Source organism: Haliaeetus leucocephalus, unplaced genomic scaffold, assembly GCF_000737465.1.
Source record: "Haliaeetus leucocephalus isolate CR32 unplaced genomic scaffold, Haliaeetus_leucocephalus-4.0 Scaffold657, whole genome shotgun sequence".
Classification (NCBI taxonomy): Eukaryota; Metazoa; Chordata; class Aves; order Accipitriformes; family Accipitridae; genus Haliaeetus; species Haliaeetus leucocephalus.
In genome coordinates this window covers 1721381-1745602 of record NW_010973093.1, presented here as the reverse complement: position 1 = coordinate 1745602, position 24222 = coordinate 1721381, and the positions used below count along the sequence as shown (strand labels likewise).

The 24222-nt window shown below is 38.6% G+C and overlaps 2 protein-coding genes across 9 annotated transcripts in view; one reads left to right on the top strand and one right to left on the bottom strand.

The window, feature by feature from the left end:
• Positions 1–361: 361 nt before the first annotated feature.
• Positions 362–23519, bottom strand: MFSD11 (major facilitator superfamily domain containing 11). Of its 4 annotated transcripts, none has more exons than XM_010579395.1 (15): positions 23336–23519; positions 20808–20964; positions 20407–20577; positions 18782–18837; positions 17649–17756; positions 17127–17206; positions 16932–17028; positions 14662–14720; positions 12421–12562; positions 11526–11566; positions 10359–10424; positions 8131–8256; positions 6937–7111; positions 5812–5947; positions 362–5301 (listed from the first exon to the last, which is right to left on the bottom strand). In XM_010579395.1, the coding sequence occupies exons 3-15, from the start codon at positions 20500–20502 to the stop codon at positions 5134–5136; spliced, it is 1350 nt and encodes a 449-aa protein (XP_010577697.1). In that variant the 5' UTR covers positions 20503–20577; positions 20808–20964; positions 23336–23519; the 3' UTR covers positions 362–5133. The 4 variants fall into 4 exon arrangements, with proteins under 4 accessions (XP_010577697.1, XP_010577698.1, XP_010577696.1 ...); XM_010579396.1 differs by lacking the exon at positions 23336–23519 and adding an exon at positions 22977–23056; XM_010579394.1 differs by lacking the exon at positions 23336–23519 and having other exon boundaries at positions 20808–21007.
• A 129-nt stretch (positions 23520–23648) lies between these two features.
• SRSF2 (serine/arginine-rich splicing factor 2) overlaps positions 23649–24222 on the top strand; it is a 4446-nt gene continuing 3872 nt past the window's right edge. For 4 of the 5 annotated variants that reach the window (XM_010579392.1, XM_010579390.1, XM_010579387.1 and 1 more), the window contains exon 1: positions 23649–24222. This exon is cut by the window's right edge and continues 32 nt beyond it. In XM_010579392.1, coding sequence (XP_010577694.1) covers positions 23961–24222 — 262 coding nt within the window. In that variant the 5' untranslated portion in view covers positions 23649–23960. The other variant, XM_010579389.1, reaches the window with a different exon arrangement.

Sequence of the window (24222 nt, the reverse complement as noted above, 5' to 3'; positions counted from 1 at the left end):
CCTTAGACATTTCACTGGTTTATGCCTTGACTAGAATTAAGTGGTTCAAAAGGGCTGCTTAGCACTAAACCAAACATTTTCATTCTCCTAAGCAGGCCCTTACAGGTGCCACAAAGCACTTCTGAGATCCATCAGTTAAGACTGTGTCTCCCCCTATTCCAAAGCTCCTGGCATGACTGTTTAAAACAGTGACAAAAGCAATTCTGACAACTTAACAAGCATAGTAACAAAAACATTGTCTGTGATTCACTTTTATTTGCATGGCTGTGACCATGAAAAGATACACAGTAAAGAGACAGTACACTCACTCGAAATCAGCATTTTCATTAGGATAATCATTGTGTGAGCCTGTTCTCAACTATCACCAATTCTAACCCAGACACCTTTTATTAAAGTAAAAAAGTTTCAATCATTTAAATTAAGACTCCTGCAGTGTCAAAATGTAAACAAAAGAGAAAGGATAGCTTGGAGGAGGACATGTCAACAGCTGAAATAACCAAGATAGCACAGAAAGTATGAAACAAATAGAAATTGAGTCAATGCCAGCAGCAGCTAAATGCCTAAACTCAAGTGAACAAAGCACCCCCTTCACCTGCCCACTGAGAATTATTCTCAGTTCCAGATTTTTCTCTCTATTGCACTTCAAGGATGTTTTTTCCACTCTTGCCTCAGTGCTTCTCTGTGGTAGTAATGCAGCCTCTGAAGTTAAACTTACCAAAGCAATATTCTGAATGTATCCATGAAAACTACAACAGTCTCAACCTTGCTTCTGAACCAGTGTGGTTATATCAGAATGGCAAGTATCTTGGTAAGCAGCTAACTTCTCAACTTCATCTCCACCTTTAAATTCAACCATTTTTTCATATTTCTGCCAGCATGTTAGAAGACCTACCAGGCAGGGAACAAGGAATACATGGTATTAACTACTGCTGCCATTCAATTAGCATAAGTGGGGCTACAAGACTTCCAAGGAAAATAGTGGTGTGGATAAAGTCTTTGAAAATGCATTTTGCTAGAAGAATTAATGGTCATGATTGTAAGATCCTGTCTTAACTAACATACTTGCACGATTCAAGTCAAAATTGAGTATTGTGTCTACTGACATGACGTTGAAGATAGTGGTTCCTATTTATACCGACAGCAAACAACTAATCATTGTCCTAGAAAACAATCTTTGAGGTTCCCTTCACACATGCCTACTCTTAAAAGAGAGGCAAGCTGCTACATAACCTCTGTAGCATTAATTACTGGCACTTAGACAGGTTGGTGTCCAGGGAATCACATTCCCCAGCTGAAGTAAACACGGAATTCAAAGAAAGTCAAGTGGAGCTTTCTGTCTGGTTAGCTGACACACAGTCCTGAATTTATGGTTTTCTACACTTAAATTATTTTGCCATAAAGTTATACCAGCAAACTCCACCAGGAAGTTCTCTTTCCAGTATAGTTTAAAATGGTCACAAGAATTGAAAGAACTATACCAGCAGAAGACTTCTTGTTTTTAATAACTGTACCACAGGAGGGCTTCTGCTAAGATAGGGACCTCAGTAAAGGTCATGGGGGTTTTGGGTTGTTTTGGGTTTTTTTTACTGTTTTTATATCCCTTATGAGTTTAGCTGTATCTGCAGAAATTTATAGATTAGAACTACTTATAAAAAAATTTATAAATGGTTCTCGTCCTTATCCCAACTTGCTAACATAGATTGTACCTAATGAAATTAACACAACAGAAGTAAAAGCACATCACTTAATTATGAACAAGGTCTACAGCTGTAGAAATTTTCTTTCCATACATTCATATATCAAAATGAAAACCAGCTGGCAAGACAAAAATATAGATATGCGTATATGATATGCATTAAAGACTAATTTGTAGCAGCTTCTTTGGCACTCAAATGTCAAGAATATCAGTTTTCATTTCCTCCTTAGCATTAATGTAAAAAACTTGGGGATGTGACATGTCAAGATATTAAACCTCAGTAATAACCTAAAAGGATAAGAGAAAAAAAAACAACAAAAAAACCCACTTCTTTTCAATAAACCCTAGCACCTCAATGTGTAATTTCACTTATAAAGATAAAATCCCTAATATAAAACAAACCCACAATACCACAAATAAAGCAAAAGCCTTTTTTCAAATCCCATTTAATTTAACAGTAAGCTCCCAATTCAGATTAAAGTGAAATTGTTCAAAGGCCAATGAGGTGAAATGAGTGGGGTGCAGCCTCAGGGCTGGTAAATGCTGATAAAAAAAAAATTAAGAGATGGAATCATAAATAGATGTCAGCATTTCTATTCTTTATGTTGCTATACCAAAAATTTTGACTGAACTAACAATTGTATATAGCTGGGTGGATTTTTTCACCTCCTGACAAATCAAAGAAATATAAGTGAAAAGCAATCATGTGTCTTCATCAGCTTGAATAACTGAGGACTGTCTTTTAAGATCAAATGTCAAAAGCAATACTTATATAGTTAATAGTAAAAAAACCCTGGCTATCCATGATGCAGTTTTGAGATTTTCAAGATTTCTTGTAAAACTTGTCACAGAGCAACAATACTTCACTGTAATGACCCAATAAATAGTTCTGAACAGCCTTCTAACATTATCTGATATTGAGTCAGACCAAGCAGAACAGCAGAAAAAAGTAAAGCATCAGGTTCACATAGGTACTGAAAATCCACAAGTCCTAGTTCATTAGTATCCCTGAAAGTTGCTGTCAAAATGCTTTTTGAAACTACATAAACTTATCAATTTTCTTTAATTTCTAATAAAATAGTTCATATAATTCTTATGTGGCAGATCAGAAGTTCATCATTAAAAGCGATCAATTTAAAACCCAACCCTCATGAGAGCTGTAACCTAGCTACAATTAAATGGCATTGTTTTAAAAGTATTTATAAGTTACTTATCACCACAAGACCTGAGAATCATGTCCCCCCCCGCCATGTACTGCAAGACAAAATTGTTCTTGTGAACTTTCAAGTCTTTCTTCTCTTGTTGGTATATGTAGGGGAAAACAGGTCCCAGGAGGAGTTAGGAGACTACAGTCAGTAATTCCCCATCTTAAAAAAAGCTCTTTATCCCTTTTGGTACTTGGGAGAAAATACAAACGTGTAGCAACAAGAGAATTCTAGTCACTGGAAACATTCTAGTGTCTGTACCTTTTATGGTGCTCAGTATATAAAAATAGTATGCTTCAAATTACAGGATAACAGGAGTGGATAAGAGAGAGGCATTAGAGTGCTGCTAGTCACGTTAATCATATATATATTGATTGAATACTGAATGCTTTTTCAGTTTGTTTGACAAATTGGAACGGCTTTGGTAACCCCTCACTCAGATGTGTGTTCTGTCTCATTCCCTTTTACATCATTCATTAAATCTCCTGGGAATACACAAAGGCTCTCTTTCCTGGCTGTCCTCACAGATTTCTTTGCTTGCCAAATGTTCAGGTGCTCTCTCATCCTCCAATTAACACCTTACTGATCTTACAGCAAAAACCTGCAGTGAATTTAAAAATCCCTTTCTATATGCCTGTAAAATAATCCCTCTCTGCTGTTTTACTGTGCATGAAGAGGGCTGTGCTTCATGGGAGTTGTGTTACATGCCCTCTGTGAGCAAAAGTGACAGCTAATGTCACAGGAAATGCCATACTCCCTCACTAAGTTTAACCTTGGGTACACCTACATAGTTATGACATGCAGGAGCTACTGACACATACCGAGTCGACTTTTTTTTTTAACTTGTCTTTAAAGATAAGACATTAACATTCTGACTGTGCATAAGAAAAAGTTGGCAAATGGTACTTTTCTAAAAATAGCTAGATGGAGTGTCTAAAAAACACCTTCTCAGTGTTCCATACCTGCTCTTGGTTGCATCTTGTCTGCCTGCTAGACAGAAATATAACTGCAAGTACTACAGAGTCATGTAGACAGATAAAAATCAAGGTGAGTTGCATTCACTGCCTGTGTTGTACCATATATAAGAGTTTTGGATTAAAATTTAGTTACTATGCAAGTATCCTTGTTTTCGCATTTGGCAGAATAAGATTACAGTACAGTTTTCCCAAAATACACTGAATGCAACAACTTATGTCAAGCATTTCAGGTATTTTTAGACTATGCAGTAGAATGAACACTGCAAGACTATTCTTACAGTTCACATTCTGAGTCCGTTTGTACTTTAAAAAGTTATCTTAGACAATGCTCCCATCACAGATTATGATGAAAATTTCATTGAACTTGAACTATTTGGGAGTCTGGGAGGGAAGCCATGTCTTATGGTCCTTCATGTAGCATTACCCTGAGAAAGTTTCAGCAGCTATCCCAACACAGTTCAATTCTGAGATGCTGAACCAGGAGACTGTTTTCAATTATCAATACTTCACAGATCTCAGGATCACATCCTTATGATGGCTAAGAGTAACTTCATGAAATTCTTTTAAAATCTTTCATGTCATACTACAACCTGATTCACTTTCTTAAAAAAACAAAAACCCTGTATCTGATAAAATTTAAGCACATGAAATAGATTAATAAACAAATCCTTGGGAAACAAGGAACTGGGTGATAGAGAATAAGAAAATAACAAGGCAACATTTCCTACAGAAATACTTCTGCATATATAATTCTTGAAAAAGTCAGTGACATAAATTGATTTCTCAGTTGTGCAGATACATTCTGCAATATAATGTACTTTATAAAAATATCACTCATTCAATACAAGAATTCAAGTGTCTGCAGAACTAGAATATAGGAAAAACAATTTAGGGGGAAAAATGAAACTGCAATTCTGTAGTGCATGGTAGAGTGAAATTAGGTAATTACATTCTGAAAGGTACGTCTCAGAACAGAATTGTTCGATACATAGATCTCTACGTTTCCTTCCATTTCTAATACCAGATTTTGAAGAACATGCATACCATGCTCAGTTGATTAAAGCAAGAAAAAAAGCCTTTCAAATTTGGCAATTTTTTCCTCCCATGTTTCACATTCAGTTAGACTGATGGTGATTTAGTAGTAGCTTCCTCCATGTTAACCCCTGCAGCAACTTGATCTTTTCACCTTGTTGCATCACTTCACAATAAGCATGCCTGTGTTTTTCCTTACACTGAACTAGGCATAGTATCTAGATCAAATGCTGCTGTAGTCTGAGCTACGGGCAACAAGAGCTGCTGCTGCTTGCCACTCCACTGTAAAGAAGGTAATTGTTCCAAAGAAGCCCACAACCACCATGATCAGGAGTTGCCACTGCAGAAGGAAGTAGTTGCTGTAGAAATATGCAACTGCAGCACAGATGGACTGGGAGGAAAAAAAACACAATGTAAAAAGATAATCAGTGGAGATATCCAGGCTAGTATTACTATAGAAGGATTATCAAACTGACATATATACAGTTTAATATGCCAGTCTCAGTAGTATGCTTCTGTAGAAGATATACAATCTTAAAACTTCATTATACTTCAACATATGTCTTGACATGGTACACAACAGATGTAGTTTTTACTTGTTATTTAAACAGCCTTCACTGTAGAAAATGAACACCAAACTCAAAAGTATTTGTACCATTGCAAGTGCCATTCTCTGGTATTTTAAAACATTTTGTCTAGAAACAACACAGCCAAGGCTTTAAGATAACAGTCCAGAAAGCTATTTCCAGCTTTAGAGCATCACAAACAATTCTATGCCAAAATTCAGGATGAAATCCTTTGCAGAAACAACATCATTTCTCTCAGCTCATTAAAAAACCCAACCCAGTATTTCAATAACATTCCAACAGTCATACTTTCAAAAGGTTGTGTTGTGTAGTACCTGAACAAACTTGAAGATGGCAAAGGCAGGAGCACTGTCTTCTGAATACAGGAATCCTAAAATACTGAGAAGCTGGGTGTTAAAGCAGCTGTCTCCCAGGCCCAACAGAAAGCTGCAGAATATGGCCACCTCTTTGCTGAAGGAGAAAGAGAATCAAATTTAAAAGTCATTTGTTCAAACAGCTTACACATCTATAAACTATTTTTGGCAGACTTATTTGGAAACTGAGAATGGAAGAAAGTCACCAAACTTTAAAATTCCACTGGAAAAGAACTAGGAATGCCTGACTTGGCAAAAAGAATAGTTTCATCAGATTTTAATTTCTTGAATGCTAAGACTTCTGTTAGTTACCTGCAGTCAATTCTACACTGAATTAAAACCACTACAAGAACTCATTTTGGTGCTTCGAGCCACAAAACCCGCAAGGCAGTGATTAAAAGCTGAGACACACACATGGTGAGTTCATAAAAACTGCAGGAATATTAGAGAAATACCAATTTATTTTGCAGACAAATACTCCAGTTAAATAAAGAATAGGCACCTGCGCAGGCACAAATGCTTAGAATTGCAAGTTAGCAGCTGTGTCTGCACAAACTGACAACACTGTACTTTCACACAAATCGGCAAAAATACATCCCAAAAGATAGTTGCAATGATGAGATAAGAAAGCTCCCTATATTATTCCCCTAACATTCCAGTTCGACCAAGTGGACTTTGGCAACAAGTGTTCAAAGACTTTGGAAACCAGCGCAGCAGTGCAAGGCCGGTGGCTCCATGCTATAGTAAAATTGTTTTTTAAAACACTTTTAAAATACACTGAATTCCTGACTTCTAGTACAATAGTTGCTGGTCTCACTATTGTACTAGATGTCAGGAATGTCAGTTCTGAAGTGACAGAATTGCTACCAAACATCCTCATGCTTTTTATTCTTATGCCATTTAAGTTCCTAAATTGAGTGCACACTGGTAGAATATCCACCTTTAATTAAAAACAGAATTCCTGAAAGCTTTTTCTATGGAGTTAGTCACTACACAGAAAAGCAGCTTCGAGGAATTTTCTATTAGAAGAACAACCTGTTTATATACATCTTGAGTTATACCAGCCAAAGGAAAAAGTTTATATACCTTGGAATCATATAAGCAACATCATCGGTTCCTTCCATAGGAGCAATAGGGGCATCATTTGGCATGTTGAAAAAAATTAAATAAAAGGCTATGAAATGGACAACTATGCCAAGCATCACAACAGGGTTCCTCCCAAAGCGATTATTCTTGCTCAGTAAGCCAAAGATTCCTCCACCTGTATGAGTGGAAAAGATTGGATAATTAAATCAGAACTGAAGATGTAAAGAACAGAACCAAACTTAAAACACTGGGAAAAAAAATGCTGAAAACTTGTATTATAAACTTCCCCATACTGGATAACTAAAAGATTGTCAGACATGAAAACAGACCCAAGGAGTCTGCCAGATCTACCAGACCCATTTGCCAGATGACGTAACCTTTGGGCTGCTAGAGATGTCTGGGAAACACGGGCAGGAGATTTATCAGTTGATTGCCAATGAAGACACTTAAGCTTTTTACCAATATCTTCCCAGTAGCCACTGTTCTCTCCAGTACTGCAACAGTACTAAGAGAAAATGGATGGCCTTGTGCTTCACTCTTTTAATTGCAAAACCATGCATCTCTCTATGGATCTAAGTTGCCAGTGAACAAAGATAGTGTTTGGGTTTTTTGGGTTGTTTTTTTTTTTTTTTTAAAAAACACTGCAGTACTTGAGTTTAAGCAAAAAAAAATTTACTTAATGAACATTGCTTATATTCAATTTTCTTCAAATATCAGATCTCACTTAACACAAGCTAACTTTTTTAAAGAAAGAAATCTTTAGTGTAATAATTTTTTAATAAATTCAGAATAGTTACAACATCACTTAATAATAAAAATGTAAACAGAAATCTATTTAAAAAACAGAATATCAAAATGCTGAAAATCCCCTAATAACATTGTAGCCTAGTGTTTCACCCATTCTAAGTCTTATGTATTTCTTTGCACTAACCCCAAAAGAATACAAAATCCAAAAAGGATTCATAGTCATCAGTATTTCACATCCCAGTCCACATTCACTTTACATGGTATAATGTATAATTCACAGCACAATATGGAACCACGGTGACGATATTATTTCTAATATTTCTTTTTTTGTTCATGTAATCATTGCTGGAAGCTTGAAAGACAGTATTCAGTTAAATTAAAAAAAAACATTTTGAATAACTACATCTTAATCCTTTTTTGTCTAGAAGGTAGTAAATTTAGACTCACCCAAAATTTCTCCAACACCAATAAAAATACCAGAGAGACCAATAAGGCTTTTCTCTTCACTGCCAAACCTATTCACAGCACCAATACATGTTCCATATACTCCAGAAAAGAATGTTAATACTAAACCTTTGAAGAAAACCAAAGAAAATTTATTAACTTAATTAATTAACTTATTAAATAGATTAACTATTATGAAAGTTATGAAAAAATTCTTTATGTTTAAAGGCTGTTTTTCCCTAAGGTAGCTTTCAAAAACATATATTTAAATGAGGTACGCATAATGGAAGAAAACAGGGAATTTTAAACTATGTAATTATGATATTCTCTTATGTCAGTTTATAAAAATTATATTAGAAAAATCAGCATCACTAATCAGTGTCACATGCACTCAGGTTCAGTACTGCTTCTGTTGACACAATCCCTATATATATTTTATATTTCTACTTTTCAAGAACTTTGGCATTTCATACAAATGGAAAGTGCCATGTGAAATAACACTTAAAGTAACTGAAGAAATAAAGCACAATTTCAGTGTAAGTTCCCCCCCCCCCCAGTTATGTCATTCCTAAGAAAGACTCCCTGCATCCCCAAATACCAGTAAAGAGGTAAGATTCCTAAAATGAACTGCTACCTTTCTATACATATATAATGAACTAAAACTGAGAAAGAACAACTGCTGCTTGTTTAAAACTCTTCTTTCTACTGCCATTACTGTGAGGAAAGGTAACACAGCTGCATCCAACTAGCATGACTATAAGCAACCAGTGTAAAAATATCAATTTCTTAATAGAAAGTATATTTAAAACAGTGCAAAGTGTTATGTTTAAACAAAGAAAAGCAGTTAAAAAGTAAAGCTGTTTCTAATTCACCTTCTTTGTCTTTCGCTATTGCAAAAATATGGTACACCATATCCTGCTCTACATGTAGCATGCTACTTAACATTGTATATGAACTGCATATACCCCTCAAAAAAGGGATGAACTTTAAGTAGTCTTAACAATCCGACCGTTAATTTTGGAAAAAAAAGCTTTTGTTGGCTTCACAGGATTTTGCATTTTCCTACATAAGGTGGCAATATTGACCAGGAGCCACCAGGTGGCAGCAGCTATTTTTCCAAGCTGGACTGATTCTTTTTCTGCTACCTTTAAGACCAAATTGCATATTAATCAGGCAAAACCTGACTGACTCCCTTCCTGTGTTATCTTGCTTCACATTCCCATTGCACTAAACATCTAAGAGAAATTCAAGCTAGTTAACCTGGGTTAACACAACATTGGAGATGCTGTGAAGTAACTTGTAACTCAGATTACTGGCTGGTGCAAGCTGACTTCATAGCTACTATTGCTATTTCTTTACCAGAAGCTGACTGCAAACTTTGGCAGATGTTATGGCATTGTTTATAGTTTGTTCGCATCTAAGTTTTTCTTTTCACCTACAAGAGCTAACAACATAATGGTGATTTGGAGCTGAGGTTCAGAAGATGCATCTATTCTTCCTACAACTTAATTTGATCATAAACAGAACTGCATCAGAAGCCAAATAAGGAACAAGAAACCCCCCAAAAATCCGTTAGAGGATCCCAGTAACATTTTGAACATTTTATAGTATTTCTGTGGAAGAATCACCTCAGTATATGGCAAAAATAAATGTATTTTTGCTTCACAATTCATACCTCAGTCTAACAATGGCAGACCAGGTTTAACTAAAGTTGCTAAAAAGAAAGAGACCTCTTGCCACAGCAAATACTAATGACAAAAATACTTGAAAATGGCTAAACTTTTTCCCAATAGAACCAAGACTAAAATGAAGACTGTTAGTAATCTCCCATGCCTCAGTGGAGGGGACACTGAAAGTGTATTCTACAAAAATAATTTTAATTCAAATGCAATTGCATTAAACAATCTACAACCAATTGATAGTGTAATGCCAAATCACATAAAAACCAGCTATGTAAATTTTGCCTAACCCTCAGTTTGGGTGACCCAGAACTGTACTGAACCAAGCATTACTACATCTGCCAGTATTTACAGATTTAGGTGCACCGCTCCTCCCATACAGAAACACCTTCCAGAACACAGAAACGTCATAAGTGAGTAACTTGTTCAAAGTTAATTGAAATATTCAAATAATGTCTGCAGAGATACAGAATTGCAATCCTGCCCTGGGGTTAAAATTCCAAACAATGCCCTGACACTGCTACATGATTATACACTCTGCTTGCTTCATACCTGTGTAGGCTGTTGTAACACTGAGAAGCAGAATCTCTTTGGTGAAGCTTAGCTTTATAGATTTCTCTGTAAAGACATAATAATGGAAATTAATATGATAACACTATTAAGACAATATACACTTCTGCTCTTTGCAAAAATAGGCTAAAATTATGCAAACTGTGACTTTATTACAGCCAACAGAGCGCTAAACAAACCAACCCTGACCTGCCCTTTAAAAGAAATGTTTCATCTGAAATCCCTTTTTGTAAGAAATGCAAGGGGGGGAAATATTAAAGAGGGGATACACAGTTTTCAATTAGCAGACATAAGACATCTCTCAGTTCATGGTGATTGTCTCCTAAAAGGATAAGTAAATTCTCAGTGAAGATCCCCATGTTCTCAAAACAAACTTAACAGTCACAGGCAGACCACATCAAACTTCGACGGAAGCTGCAGATGCTCCAGTTCAAAATTGTTGTTTTTAAGTGGTATCATTTGATGACAAAATAAGACAACATGTAACTTCTCCTTTACCTTGTTATGTTAGTGGTTCTTTATTTTTGCACTCGGTTTCCCAAGTGGTGACCTGTTCTTTTGGAGCTCATCTACAGAAGGTATTGTGAAATAGCTTGGACCTGAAACTACACCAAGGAAGTACCCCTCCAAATTTCTCCTGGACTATACTAGTATGTAACTGAAGTGAAGTTTACTTCACTTTCTTTGCTTGCAGTTAAGCTTTGTTTGTATGATATGGTCACCTGAAAGGAGCACTTCTGAAGTGCAGGCAGCCGGCTCACACCAATCACACATCAACAATAATTTTACCACGTGTTACTTCAATGGTTCCCAAGATTTTCCAGCTGCAAGCTCCATTTCAGCTAGGCTCAAAATCACAAATACTCACATAGACAACTGAATTCCTGTCATGCTCAAAACTCACCAGTCCTGTGTCCCTGTGTGACCTGTCATCTCTGGTCTGAAAACCATTGCCATCTGGCAATCATTTTTCCAAGCAGGCCATGCCTGAAGTTCTATATTTGAAGTGGAATAACTGAGATGCATTCTTAAAACCTAATTTTTGTTCTAAGTGACTTGTACATGATCACATTATCAGCAGAATCATGGAGAGCTGGAAAGGATACGTCATGATTTCTTGAAACAACTCTTATGTGAAACAGTACTTACTGAAGGCAGCCACTGCTCTCATCATTTTGTTTTGTGCAGACCTGGGTAAATAAATGACTTAGTCAAAATGGAAAAAGAGTAACAACACTGTACCACTATACTGGAAGGCAGCTGAATTTTCAGATTTTCTGTACATTTTCTAGCCCAGCACTATATACTGGAATATGCTAATATATTATTAAAAGTTTCTGAGAATCTACACTACTAACCACAAAATTTGTTTGCTTTCTGTACTAGTGAATGCTGCTCAAAAATTAACCTGCTTAAGAGAATCTTTCTTCTGAGCACTTTTAGCTTTGAACATTTTTTCACTGGCATACTTACTGATGTTTTTCTAGCATTTTCATTGTTCTTTAAATAAAGCAAAAATATTTAAAACTGATACCTCAGGCAAAATTGTACTGAATCTATCTATCTGTGTACCTACACATTTCTAACGTATTTATCGGGGTGGCATATATATATATATTTAGAGAAGATATGAAAAACATGTTTCAGTATGTAAAAGATAACCTATAAAAAGGAGTAATTTCTGCTTATTCCAGCCTTTAAACTGGGCTGATGAGGGCAAGACAGACTATGAAAGGTAGATACATGTTTAATAATTATTAGTGGAGAAAAGAGGTAAAAGGTATCTTTCCAAAGGCACTTACTTATTAATGGAAAAACTTTATGTGCAGTACTGCACTCCACCCTTGAAAATATGCCATATAAAGAACATTAATTCTCTCTTGTTAAAATATATACACTTTTCTATTAAATCTGTAAATTCTACAGGTTGTTGATAACATTCATGTATCCAGTGTAGAGGGGAAAGTGAATGCACAATGTTCCATTGAGGAGTAGGAGCACAAACAAGTGTGTGTGACAACATGGTATTGCCATAAGCACTTACGAGCTGTCCCCCAGGATTTCTTTAGCAGAATCTTCCTCCCCTGGAGCTTTTGTATCCTCTTGTTTCCTAATCAGAAAGAACAGAACTGTGCCCACAAGACTGATAACAGTCAGAGCAATGAAGACAGTTCTGCGATCACTCTCTGTGGAAAAACAAAGAAGAGTCATAACTAGATGTGCAAAAGCAATTCAAACCAATTCAACTACCTTCAAAGAACTAATACAGACATACTACGTAACAATGTTTAAATGCTTACTAATGTTCTAACTTACCTTCCACATGAAGCAAAAGGTACCCAGCTGCTGGCAAATTCCTGTCTCAGTTATATGATGCTAATAAAATATCGGCGTATTAAAGAGTGTCACTTGCATTTTCTGCCATGCAAAGGCTATGACCAAGGAGGAGCCAATTAACAAAGGAAGTGCATAAATTATTAGCAGAAGAAAGCATATCTTTCAAGACTTATATAATTCAGAGTGGACATAGCAAAGTACCCCAAAACCCTTCAGATTCCTCAGACAAGCTCTTTAGCAGCATCAGAAATACTAGCACTGTAACATCATAAACTGGTAGGCTTGTAAACTACAAAGGCCTTAAAACCACTGAAACCTAACTGACACAGCATACAGTGTGCAGCTGGAGGAAGGTAACTGCTGCCCTATGCAAGAGCTCTGCTGCACTAACCAACTTGTTCGGCATGGGAAAGTCTGTAATATAGAAGTCATTCCCATTTACAAATATTAAGCAGAAAAAAAAAGCCACGAAACAGCTAATAGCTGTGATTGAACCAGGGTATGATTCTGAAGATACTGCCTACATTTGTATTTACTTCCCCTTTAGCTTAAAGGTAAACATAAAATTGTTCTACATCAATTAAAAATAACACATATGATTACACATCAAAAAAAAGTATGTGCTTCACCTTGAAATGCCTGTAAAAAGTGTCTCCAATACTTTCAATAACATTTAAGTCTTTATGTTAAAGATGAGGGAATGTGGGAGCTGACCTTTGAAAATTAACCTGTGCTGCACTACCAAGCCTATGTCTGTGGGGAACCTGAAAAGACAGATCTAACAGAGATATGAAGTGCACTATTCCTCTCAACCGGGCAGTATTTCTGAAGCCTGATAGCTATCATTTAAAAATCAACATCTTATTCCTGATTGACTATAGCAGAAGTATCTTCATCTTTTAAATGTTAAAAGAATTGACCCTTCTAGTAGGTATTTTACTTTAACACTACAATAAAGAAAACTTTCACAGTCATTATAGAACAGGACAATCCACCCTATTTATTTAGAAAATTATGGTTTTCCAGCAATAGTCAGGTTTTATAATTAAAATCTTACATTTTGCTCTATTTTCACCATTGCCATTTCCTTACCTGATACCCCACCGCACCTTGCCTTGCTTACTTAAGTGGAAATATCTGCTTTAAAACCAATGAGTCTCAACCACTATCCAGCTTCTTAAGAATATTAAGATTACTGTTCTCTCTCCTGCTCTTTATCAGTCTAGCACAATGTCAAACAAAAAAACTATAGTATTAATTACAATCCCATTAGGAAGTTAGTCTTCACAAACTATGCCAAGAAAGGAAGACTGAGTTCTTCACACACTCTTGCAGCAATGCTGCCAGTTTAAGCAGCAGCATCCGACTCTCAGTCCAGCTGCACATACCAACCTCTGTCTTGCTACTGCTTTGTGCCAGCACAATCAGTGCAGCCATGACGGGAAAAGAAAGGAAAACCATCCCAGTTCCTTTATTTCACAGGTTAATCAATCTCCAATCTGATTTAGGACAGTCTACACCAGGAACTTACTTCGGAACAAGATAGCATGTATATTAAACATATAGCAGCCATTCCAGAATACCTTTCCCCCAAACATGTGTATTTTGGCATAAACGTGTCTGCACAGGGAAAATCCCAGAGCAGCTGCTGTGGAAAACCTTATTCTAAACTAGCATTCCGAAGAATTTCATAGACAATATCCTACAAGAAGGTACTCAAAGTGCATTGCATGCAGGAAAACAACATACGTAATACAAGGGCCATGAGTACCATGGAACACTGAATCAAAAACATACTCCAAAAATAGAGTATATCTAACAATAAACTGGAAAAAAACTGTCTGCTATTGTACAAGTTCCCTGCCATTTTCCAGTTCATTATTTCATCTGTTTATTCATACTACCCTATTTTAAAGGGTGGCCTCTCACACAAACAAGCAATACTCACCTGATATGCGAGTTTTTCCTTGCCAAGCGAAGTATATATAGAGGTTTCCAAAAAACAAGCTGTAAACAAAAAGGACAGCAAAGGTGAACTGCACTTTTTGTGGTAAGATTAAGGCTGTAGCATCACGGTAATACTATTCTATGCAAAAAATAGTACTATGCAATTGTGAAAGAAACAAAGACACTAGTCACTCTCCATGCAAACTGCTTACTCTACGTAAAACTTCAAACAGTACAGGATTCTTCCCCATAATGCTGGCTATTCATTTTCAGCAATCAAGACACAAAGTGGTAGCAAAAATGAGGAAATCTGCATCTAAGTTGCCTCTCTCTAATTTTAGAAGGGTACAGGTTAGAAAGCTGACATATTTATGGAGATGATTTTGTAACACTTCTTTAGAAGAGTCATATGTTTTGTCTGAAGTATTGCCCCAGCGAGGCTAAATTGGTTGTTAACAGCTCAAGGGAAATTCTGTATTCCTACCTACAGTTTCCTGAAATACAGTAATTCTGAATGAATAGTGATTCAAAACAGCCTGAGACAAGTTTCCTCATATAAAGCCATGCATTTTACTCGCTGTAAAACACACAATTAGTTGGGTTTGTGGAAATTGCTGCTCTGATAATATACTGGTATGTTAATTCTGGAACATGAAACTTAAGGAACACAAGAAGTATGCCACTGGCTCAGACCGATGTTCTACTAATCCAGCATTCTGTTCCCACGACAGCATTAGCAATGCCATCTAGTGCAGGCTCACCAGCCCAAGCACGTTCTGCAATTCATTCCCCTCATTATCTCCCAAAACCCAGAATTGCTGTATTAAGGGTGGTAAAATGTATCTCTCTTCAGGAACCATTTGTGGACCTGTTGTCAATGAATTTGTTTGATCCCTTTTTGATCTTGCTGACACCATCCAACTCTACACCACCCTGTGGCAGCAAGCTCCAAAAGTTTAATCATCCATTGTGTAAAGAAGCACTTTATCTGTTTCAAACCAATCCTCTTCTAGTTTCACCAAGTGACCTGAGTTCTAGTACAGCAGCATTTAGTGAGCAAGAGTTCTACATTCAGCTCACCTACTGCCTTTGTGTTTTAGTAACCCATCAGTACAATCCTCCTCAGACAATCTTTCTCCAAAGGAAAAGAGCCCCAGCCTTTTTAGTCTATCCAAGTCAGCAGCTCTATTTTCTTTCGTATTTTTGTTATTTTTCCCTATACCCTAATTACATTATACTCTCCCAAGAGGCATAAACCATATCTGCACAAAATACTCAACAGCAGCAACACAGCATCCACTACCTTGTTCTCACTACCTTTCTTGATGCTGAGGCTTTTGTTGACTTTTTTGGTTGAGGCAGCACTCAAAGCTTAATATCAGAGAACTATCAGCAACAAGACTTCTTTTCTGACTTCTGACTGCCACGTCCAACTTTAGTATCTTCACTTCAACTTGTCAGTGAGCAGCCAGGTCTGACTGCTCCCTCAGGGAAGGGGAACTAGGAGTCAAGGGGGATTACACATCCAACAGAAAAGTTGCCTCATGCCAGCTAGAGCCTAGCCTCACAGTACTCAAGCAGGGCAGACCCAAAAATTGTAGGCAGGGTCAACCAAGAGTCCAGACCATCATACAGGTTTGTGTTGACAAGGCAGGTCTGAGGTCAAGCCAGGAGGCCACTCCATAGACCAGAGTCAGGTCCAGTGATTGCCACACAGGTCCACAGTGACAAGGCAGAACAACGCCAAGATGAGAAGTCAGTCCATGGATCACCAGGATCCATAGCCAGGCACAGTCATGACTGTGGCTGAGCTGAAGACCCATACTCCTCCAACGCAGCTCCAGAAGAACTGAAAGCCTAGGGCTGAGTTTAAATAGGGCTCCTGGGCGCATGGGCAGATGGGAAGGGTGTGGTGGAGATGCCAGGTGAGGTTGTTCAGGACCGTTAGGGCTTATTAGTGTAGTCAGGATCCTGACACAAATTAGCACAGCCCTCCACAACCAACAAGATTTCTATTATGTATGTCAAACGCTCCCCTAACAGAAATGTATCTTTTTAGCATGTTGAGAGCAGAGGCTTGCAATATGTAACCTTCCTTTGTTGTTCTATAATGCACAATAGCAATAGAAATGTTGCTTCCAGCTCTCCCTCCCACTTCACTGACTACAAGGTACCAGTGGAGTATTTTTTGATGCAGTCTCCAACTTTATCAAGAAGTGTAAAAAGTAGAATGTGTACACAACCAAAAAAAGATTAACAAATAAAGCTTACCTGGACTGTAAGAGTGCCCAAAATACTCCACTGTTCCTTCCAATGGTGTTTTCATCAGAATTTACAGTCAAGCAATTTCCCTGTGCTGTCCAGAGTACTGAAATATACACAATATATTGCTCAGGAAATAAAAATATTTTAGAGGTATATTCAAATATAGCAAAGAATAGTAAGCAGGTTAAGAACAATGCTTACCAGCAGCTGCAATGCCAATAAAAACAGAAGCAGTGTAGAAAGCCCATGCAGCAGGTTGGATAAAAACTGCAATATACAGGCTAGAATAGAACAGATCAGTTTACTGAATATAGACTTAAAGTGGACAATGCTCTTTAACAATCAGATATCTCACTTAGCTTCTAAATGAGCTACTCTCTCCTAAGTGACACTGGAAAATAGTTTAGGTCATATGTGAAAAAAGTTAATCTTTTTACTCCACTAAGCATGTAGAATTTTATTTTTTTTTTACATATAGTCATTAATCTGAGACCACAATCTGAACTTCACAGTCAGCAAAGTCTGGAAATGATGTGGAAAAAATACACTCTGCTTCCACTAGGCTCAAGTACTCTGCAGTAACACGTCTACTGATACAGACTGTCTCTGCAAGATACCTTCCTTAGCCAGTATAATTTCATGTATGGCATGGTAGCTTTAGGTGTGAAAAAATGAAAGAGAGATTTCAAAGGCAGCAGACAAAAATTCAAAATTAATACTTACCTATAAAATATGCCACTAACAACCATGGAGAGTTGAGGTCCTACTATTGCAACCACTGAAGGTGATATGAGATTTGATGCAGAGAATACTCCATAAATAATGGACATGCTACATAAATGAACAACAAAGACGATTAAGTACTTAAAATAAAATATAGGATATAAGTGCAACTGATTTAAAAATGTTCAGTCGATTCCAAAATATCAAGTTAAGTACATACATAACTTAAGTAACTGCATAACTTGCATGGTCACACATTTCCTTGCTTTCTTCTGTTACCTTCACCTATTGCATCTATATGGGTATATAGGAGTGTAAAGCATTTCTTAGATTGCTGAATGGAGCCCCAAACTATTGCAGGCAAGCACATCTTGTAATTTACAACACACATTTGTCAAACTGTGTCTTAACAATAGTTATTGTATTTTTTGCCCAGTACTTCTAGAGGAGAATATTCCAGATCCTCATTCGATTATCAGTGAGGTTTTCGTTTTCTGCCAAATATGCCACAGAAATTTTATAGATATATTTTGTGCCGGTTTTATTTTTAGTTTAAATTAAGACAGTAAACCCTTCAAAGCAGCAACCAGGTTTTCCTATATGACAGATTAATTTGGCATATAAAAGGTCCCTGATCATACTTGGCAAGTTTGGCTATGCCAGGGCAATAAACAAACAGAATAGCTTTCCGTGGCTTTGCTTCTCATCTTTCTGACTGCTCCTTTCACATTTATGTTGCAGTATTTCCTGGAAGTTGATCCACACCACCTATCCTACATAAACACACAGAGGTGTACAAGGGTAAACAACCAAGGCCTTAGTTAGTAGTTTTATCTGAAACTTCCACATTCTTCATCTCGTAAGACAAAATGCTGAGAATGTGATGACAGTACGTTGGTTTTTCTCCCTACAAAGAAAACATGCAAAACAGATATGTAGTTCACCTAGAAATAATTCAGAGTAGAAGTAGAGTGAATGTGAGAAGCCTATGTTTTAAACTGTTTTAAGTATGTTATTAAATTATGAAGTCAGCAGAACACTGCAATCTCTTGAGGGTGTATCTCTACCAGATGGAATTATAACTAGCTTCACCCTGCAAGGAGCAAAGTATTAAGAAGATATGTGTAAATTACCTTGTGTAGCCACTGCCATGAAAATCCGTGTTGTTCAAATTTGTGATAACTGTTTGCTGTGAGGAGAACATCATACATTATAATATGTTAGAATATATCCTGTAGTTTGAGAACACTTGCATCAGTTTGAAGTCAGTATCAAACGTTAGAATTAATCCTTAATAGACTCTACAAAGTACTTAAAATAATTTAAAGTGCTAATTACAACTCACAACACCTCCACAATGAAGGTGAAGGAGATATTTTGCAAGAAAACATCTATATTTGAAGCAGTAATTAGTACTTCAGGATTATATCATGATTTCATCAGAAAGCTTAAAATATTTCACAAAACTTTTGTTTCACTAAACACCCCTCTTACGCAGATATGTATGACTACCTTAATTTGAAACATGGGAAAAAAAGGAGAAGTTTCAAAATACTCTTAATTTGACCTAACTATGAGCTTCTGATAAGACTTTCCGTTATTTTCAGCTTCCTGTTATTTCCCTGTTCCTTTTTTTTTCCCTTCAGTCAGCTTTAGTGATCATGAGACCATGAAATGAGTTGGACTGGCAGGCAGATCTGATTGAAAGTCACTTGTAATGACTTTAATGACAATAAATTACATGGTTGCATGATCACTAGGTCCAATTCAGTGGGGTGCTGTGAAGTCATTGCAGAACTTCTAAGATCACTGGGCTGTACTTATGTACTTATGTACAGTATCACACTGCACTATGACTTTTACAAAAACTATCCTAAGTAGTTATTTCTATAACGCAGTGAAGGACATTTGTATGTCTGAACCCAGAAAGGATTCTTCTTGCATGCAAGAAAAGAGAAGCTGTAAGACCTGTAGGCTCAAGAGGTATGTTGAAATCTAACTGTCCTTCAGGCATATAACTAACATTGAAAGCAATGTCAACAACTCAGTAAGTTAGAGGATCTGGGCTAAGTATGTCAGCAGAAGGATTCTAAAAATTTAAACAGCAAGAGTGCAACCTGCTTTTAATAGTAAATTTGGATTATTTTACGCCCAATTTTGCTTCAGCACACAAAAAGATACCCAATACTAATGCAGTAAATTACTTATTCAGATGGAAGGTGACTTGGCAGTTCCAGCAATTGTGGAAGTCTGACTACTTGTCATGTGTTATCCTCATACTCCCCCTCAATGTCTAATTTGTTAGAACAGAAAAATACGTTAGATTAGGAAAAGCACTCCAGGAAAAACTAGGGGCATAGTTAATAATAACAACAACTTAGGCAAATATTCCAAAAGGGACTATATAAAATAATCAGAAATATGGAATGCCCAATGTAATTTAATTGTTAGATATTGCAAGCGTCAAAACAGACACTATTTTAAAGTTCAAACATGTGGTAAGATTAATTTTCCACTTTCTAAGCAATCAGACACAGTTACATATGTAGCTATGCTATCTTAAAGATATAAACTCCTTAATTATCCAGTTAATCAACTTAATCTAGTTAACACTAAACTAAAAGGAGACAAAATGTCAAGGTGTCTTGCACATTAAAAAAATCCCAAATAAAGCAATTATTACATTAGAGTACACAAAAGACAAGAAAGGATTAATAACTGTGATAGAAATGTGGCATGTTTTGAAATTTACACCTACCGCAATATTTCCACATGTTTGGAAAGCAGTGAATATAAACATAAACGAGACTCCCAAAATAATTATGTTGAAAAGTTTTTTTGATTCAGGAGACATTTTGTGTTTTCTTGCGAAGTCCTCAGCTTCAGTGTGGAAAAACACTATTTTCTTTTAAAAGTTTTCTCTTAACCTCTGTTAAAAACAAACAAGCAAAAAGAATAAAACAAAAAAAAAGAAAGCTTCAAAAATTATCATTACTTAGGGCTACTTATTAGCTGCTAGGACATAACCATCAACTAATCAAGAAATCAGGTAACTCTCTTAAATAATGTACAGCAAAATCAGTAACTCCAAAAAAAACCCAACAAACCAAAACCAGAGAAAGGTCTGGTACAGAAGGTAAAGACCAAGATTCTCTCTACCTTTTCCCATGAAGTTGACAGAGCAGACTGCAGTATGTTACTTCATGACATCACTTTCCCCCAAAGGAAGCAGTTTTCCAAATATCGAGCTAGTTCATCAGCTCAGTTTCTTGCCATTGTTCTAAATCAGAATTCTGGTCCACAGCCTTTAAATCACCTGACGAAGGAAAGATGAGACATTTGTACAGGAGTCATTTCCATGCATGTTGGACAGGAAATAAGGAACATTTCACAATCCAGATCAGCTGACCCAGCCTAGAAAGCCCCTGTGCACTATGGGAAATGCAGTTTTATGAAACCACACTTTTTCTACTTGAAAGGTTAGAAATCTCCTAAGCCTTAAAATAAAAAGATCTATACTAGTTTTTAAGAATTAATATCTCTATCCACTAAATAATAACCAGCAAGATAAAAGAACAGTCTTAGAAATTCATCTAAGAAAACTGCCTAATTAGCTGAATTAAAACAAACAAATAGTCATTCCAAGGGGAAAATTATTCCCACCTCAGAGAAACTACATAGCTCAATGCTACCAACACATATGCCCTGCACAGTGCTTCTGCCTTCCATTGTTTCAGTGACTCAGGAGAGGAAAGTCTTCATAATCTTTCACTGCTTTGTCTCAAGGAACAACATTCGTCTTTAGTAATTACATATCCTTAATATTATACTTCACAGTATTTCTAAATAATATATTTAAGAGCAATTGATCTTTTAAGTTTTGAAGATCTCTCTTAAAACATCAGCAAAACTGAAAGAGGATCGCACATCTTGTACCGACTGAATGGCTGCTTCTTACTTTTAGTATCTTCTGTCTGTTCTGTTGGGCCTCCAAGTCAGGATTGGAACATTCAGCTAAAGCAGCTCCACTTAACTGCTGGCCAAAGAGGAAAGGAAGGCAATTCAGAACTGACTGAAGTAAATGACAAATCAACAAATTTTACCTCTGCTACCTACAGTAGAGGACTGAAATCAAATCCGTATCCCAGCTATCATTACATATTTAATACTCTTTTAATTCCCGAGTTGTTTTAAAAAATGTAGTTTTTTCAAAACAGTATTTATTTTTTACTTGTGGAAGAAAGTCAGTAATGATTATTCAGAGGTTGCTTTGCAAAGATCCAATTAGAATATCAAGGTGGTTTTTTTAACACAAGCAAAGCTCTCTTCTTTTTTTATATTATGAATTTATAGTAACAGATTTTTAAGATCCTCTAGGCACTGTGTCCCACTCATGCCTTCTTCCCCTTGTGCCAGCATAAGCATTCATTTAGCTGCACAGCAAACTGGGCTGCTGTGCTGGACCAATTCTTTTGGCAACAACAGCAGCTTGTACTGAAGTGACTGAAACTAGGGAGGAAGGGACACTGGAAACTCCCTCTGTCACTTTAAGGAAAGGATTTCAGCAGATGAATCACAAAATTTTTCATCAATATTCTCGGGGAAAAAAGAACAAACAATATAGCATGAAGCAATACAAAACGTGAAAACCAGTACTAGTTTATTGGATTTCTTAAGTCTTTTGTAGGAGGAAACAAACTGTTGCTTCTGGGTTTGTATTTATGTCACTGCTTATTTTATACCTTTTCAGTGATTAAACACAATTACAGTAACAATAAGGATTTCAATTCTAATACTGATTTTGCTTTCTTGTATTGATAGTGTCATTGCATAAAACAAATCAGTAGAGAACTGCCTCTTCGTTTCTATTCTTTTTTGTAACATAGCATTATGAAAGAGATGGGTAGAAACACTTATCATGGTTGTAAGATGAGAACTAGGTGTTATTGTTTATGCTTGGAGTTTGGGCGTTTTAGTCAGCGCCTGAAGTGACAAAGCGACAACTTTTGGAGTGGGGGAGCAGCTTTCACCGAATTCCCTAGACAAAACTCAGGGAATCTGCTTGTCATCCCTACACAAGGGCCGTGCTAATCTTCTCCCTTGTTCCAACTGTACCACGCACGCTGCCAAAGCATGAACTTGCAGAGATCGCTGTGTGTGAAGGAGGATTTCTAACGTTTCCCAGCTCGGCTGGCAGCTCGCTCCCAGGCACCGATGCAGCCGCGGGAGATCGCCTCGCCAGCGGCCTGCGGGCAGAGGGCTGCCTGCACGGCTCTGCCACCCCACCGCAGCGTGCATCCACCGCGGCGCGGACCCGGGAAGCCTCACCAGGCACCGCGACCGGCGGGAGGTGAAGGAGAGCCCGCGAAGCGCCCGCGCCCGCCTGCCAGGCCCCCCTCACAGCGCCGACCGGAGCACACGCCCGGCTGCAGCGGGAGGAGGCAGGGCGCAGAGCTCCCGCGGCAGCTGCCCCGGGAGGAACGCCCTCACGGCAGCCCGAGCCGAGGACCCCGGCCCGCCTCCCCTCACGACCCGCTCCCTCCACGTCCGCCATCTTAAACCGTCACCTCCCCGCCCGCGCGACAGGCGATTCCCTTCATTAACGCTTTTTTTTTTCACGCGGCGGAGGTTTCCCGCCCCTCCTCCCCCTGGCAGAGACTGGCCTCGCCTTATTTCCGTTTTTTTACCGTTTTCGGCACACATTGTTCAAAATTTCCCCGCCTCCGCCGAGTCCTTCCGGGTCACGGCGGAGCCTCCTTAACAGTCACTTTCCACGGCAGGCGAGTTCTTAATTTAAAGGCCGTTTTTCCGCGCGCCTTCCAAGGCCGCCTCCGGGATCCGCGGCCGGTGAGGAGAAAAAAAAAACAAAGACGAGGCTGCCCTCGGGGAGGCGGCCGCCGGGAGAGGGGCAGGCGGGGCAGCGCGCGCCGGGCGGCGCTTTCCCTTCCGGGTCGCCGTCGGCCATTTTGTGGCGTTAAGTAGGCGCGCGCGGGCGGCGCCCCGCTCATTTCCTCGCAGCAGCGGGCAAGGGCGGCCGCCGCTGGCGCTTCGTCTCCACTCCGGCCTTCGGCCGCCTCCCCCCCGGAGCCCAGAGGTGGGTGCCTGCGCCTCCCTCTCCGCTGAGGACCCCGCGGCGTTCCCCTATGCCCTGCAGCTCTCCTCCTTTCTGGACTCTGCTGGGCCGCCGCTCCGGCGCCCCCCCTCCGGTGTGAGGCGCTTCCCCCTCAGGGCCGCGCCGTCTCCTGACTCGCCCCCCTTCCCCCGGGTTTCTTCTCCTCAGCCGCCGCCGCCCCTCGGGGGCTATTGCCCGCCATGAGCTACGGGCGCCCTCCGCCGGACGTGGAGGGCATGACGTCCCTCAAGGTGGACAACCTGACCTACCGAACGTCCCCGGACACGCTCCGGAGGGTCTTTGAGAAGTACGGCCGCGTGGGCGACGTCTACATCCCCCGGGACCGCTACACCAAGGAGAGCCGCGGCTTCGCCTTCGTCCGCTTCCACGACAAACGCGACGCCGAGGACGCGATGGACGCCATGGATGGGGCCGTGCTGGATGGCCGTGAGCTCCCCGGGC

What these genes read in the sequence shown, in the direction of transcription:
- MFSD11 (XM_010579395.1), bottom strand. Translation starts at nt 20,502, where the DNA reads ATGTCTCCTGAATCAAAAAAACTTTTCAACATAATTATTTTGGGAGTC. An exon ending in AAACATGTGGAAATATTGCG is followed by an intron (nt 18,838 to 20,406) that starts GTAGGTGTAAAT and finishes TTCTCCTCACAG; the next exon opens with CAAACAGTTATCACAAATTT. An exon ending in GAAATCCTGGGGGACAGCTC is followed by an intron (nt 11,567 to 12,420) that starts GTAAGTGCTTAT and finishes TTATTTACCCAG; the next exon opens with GTCTGCACAAAACAAAATGA.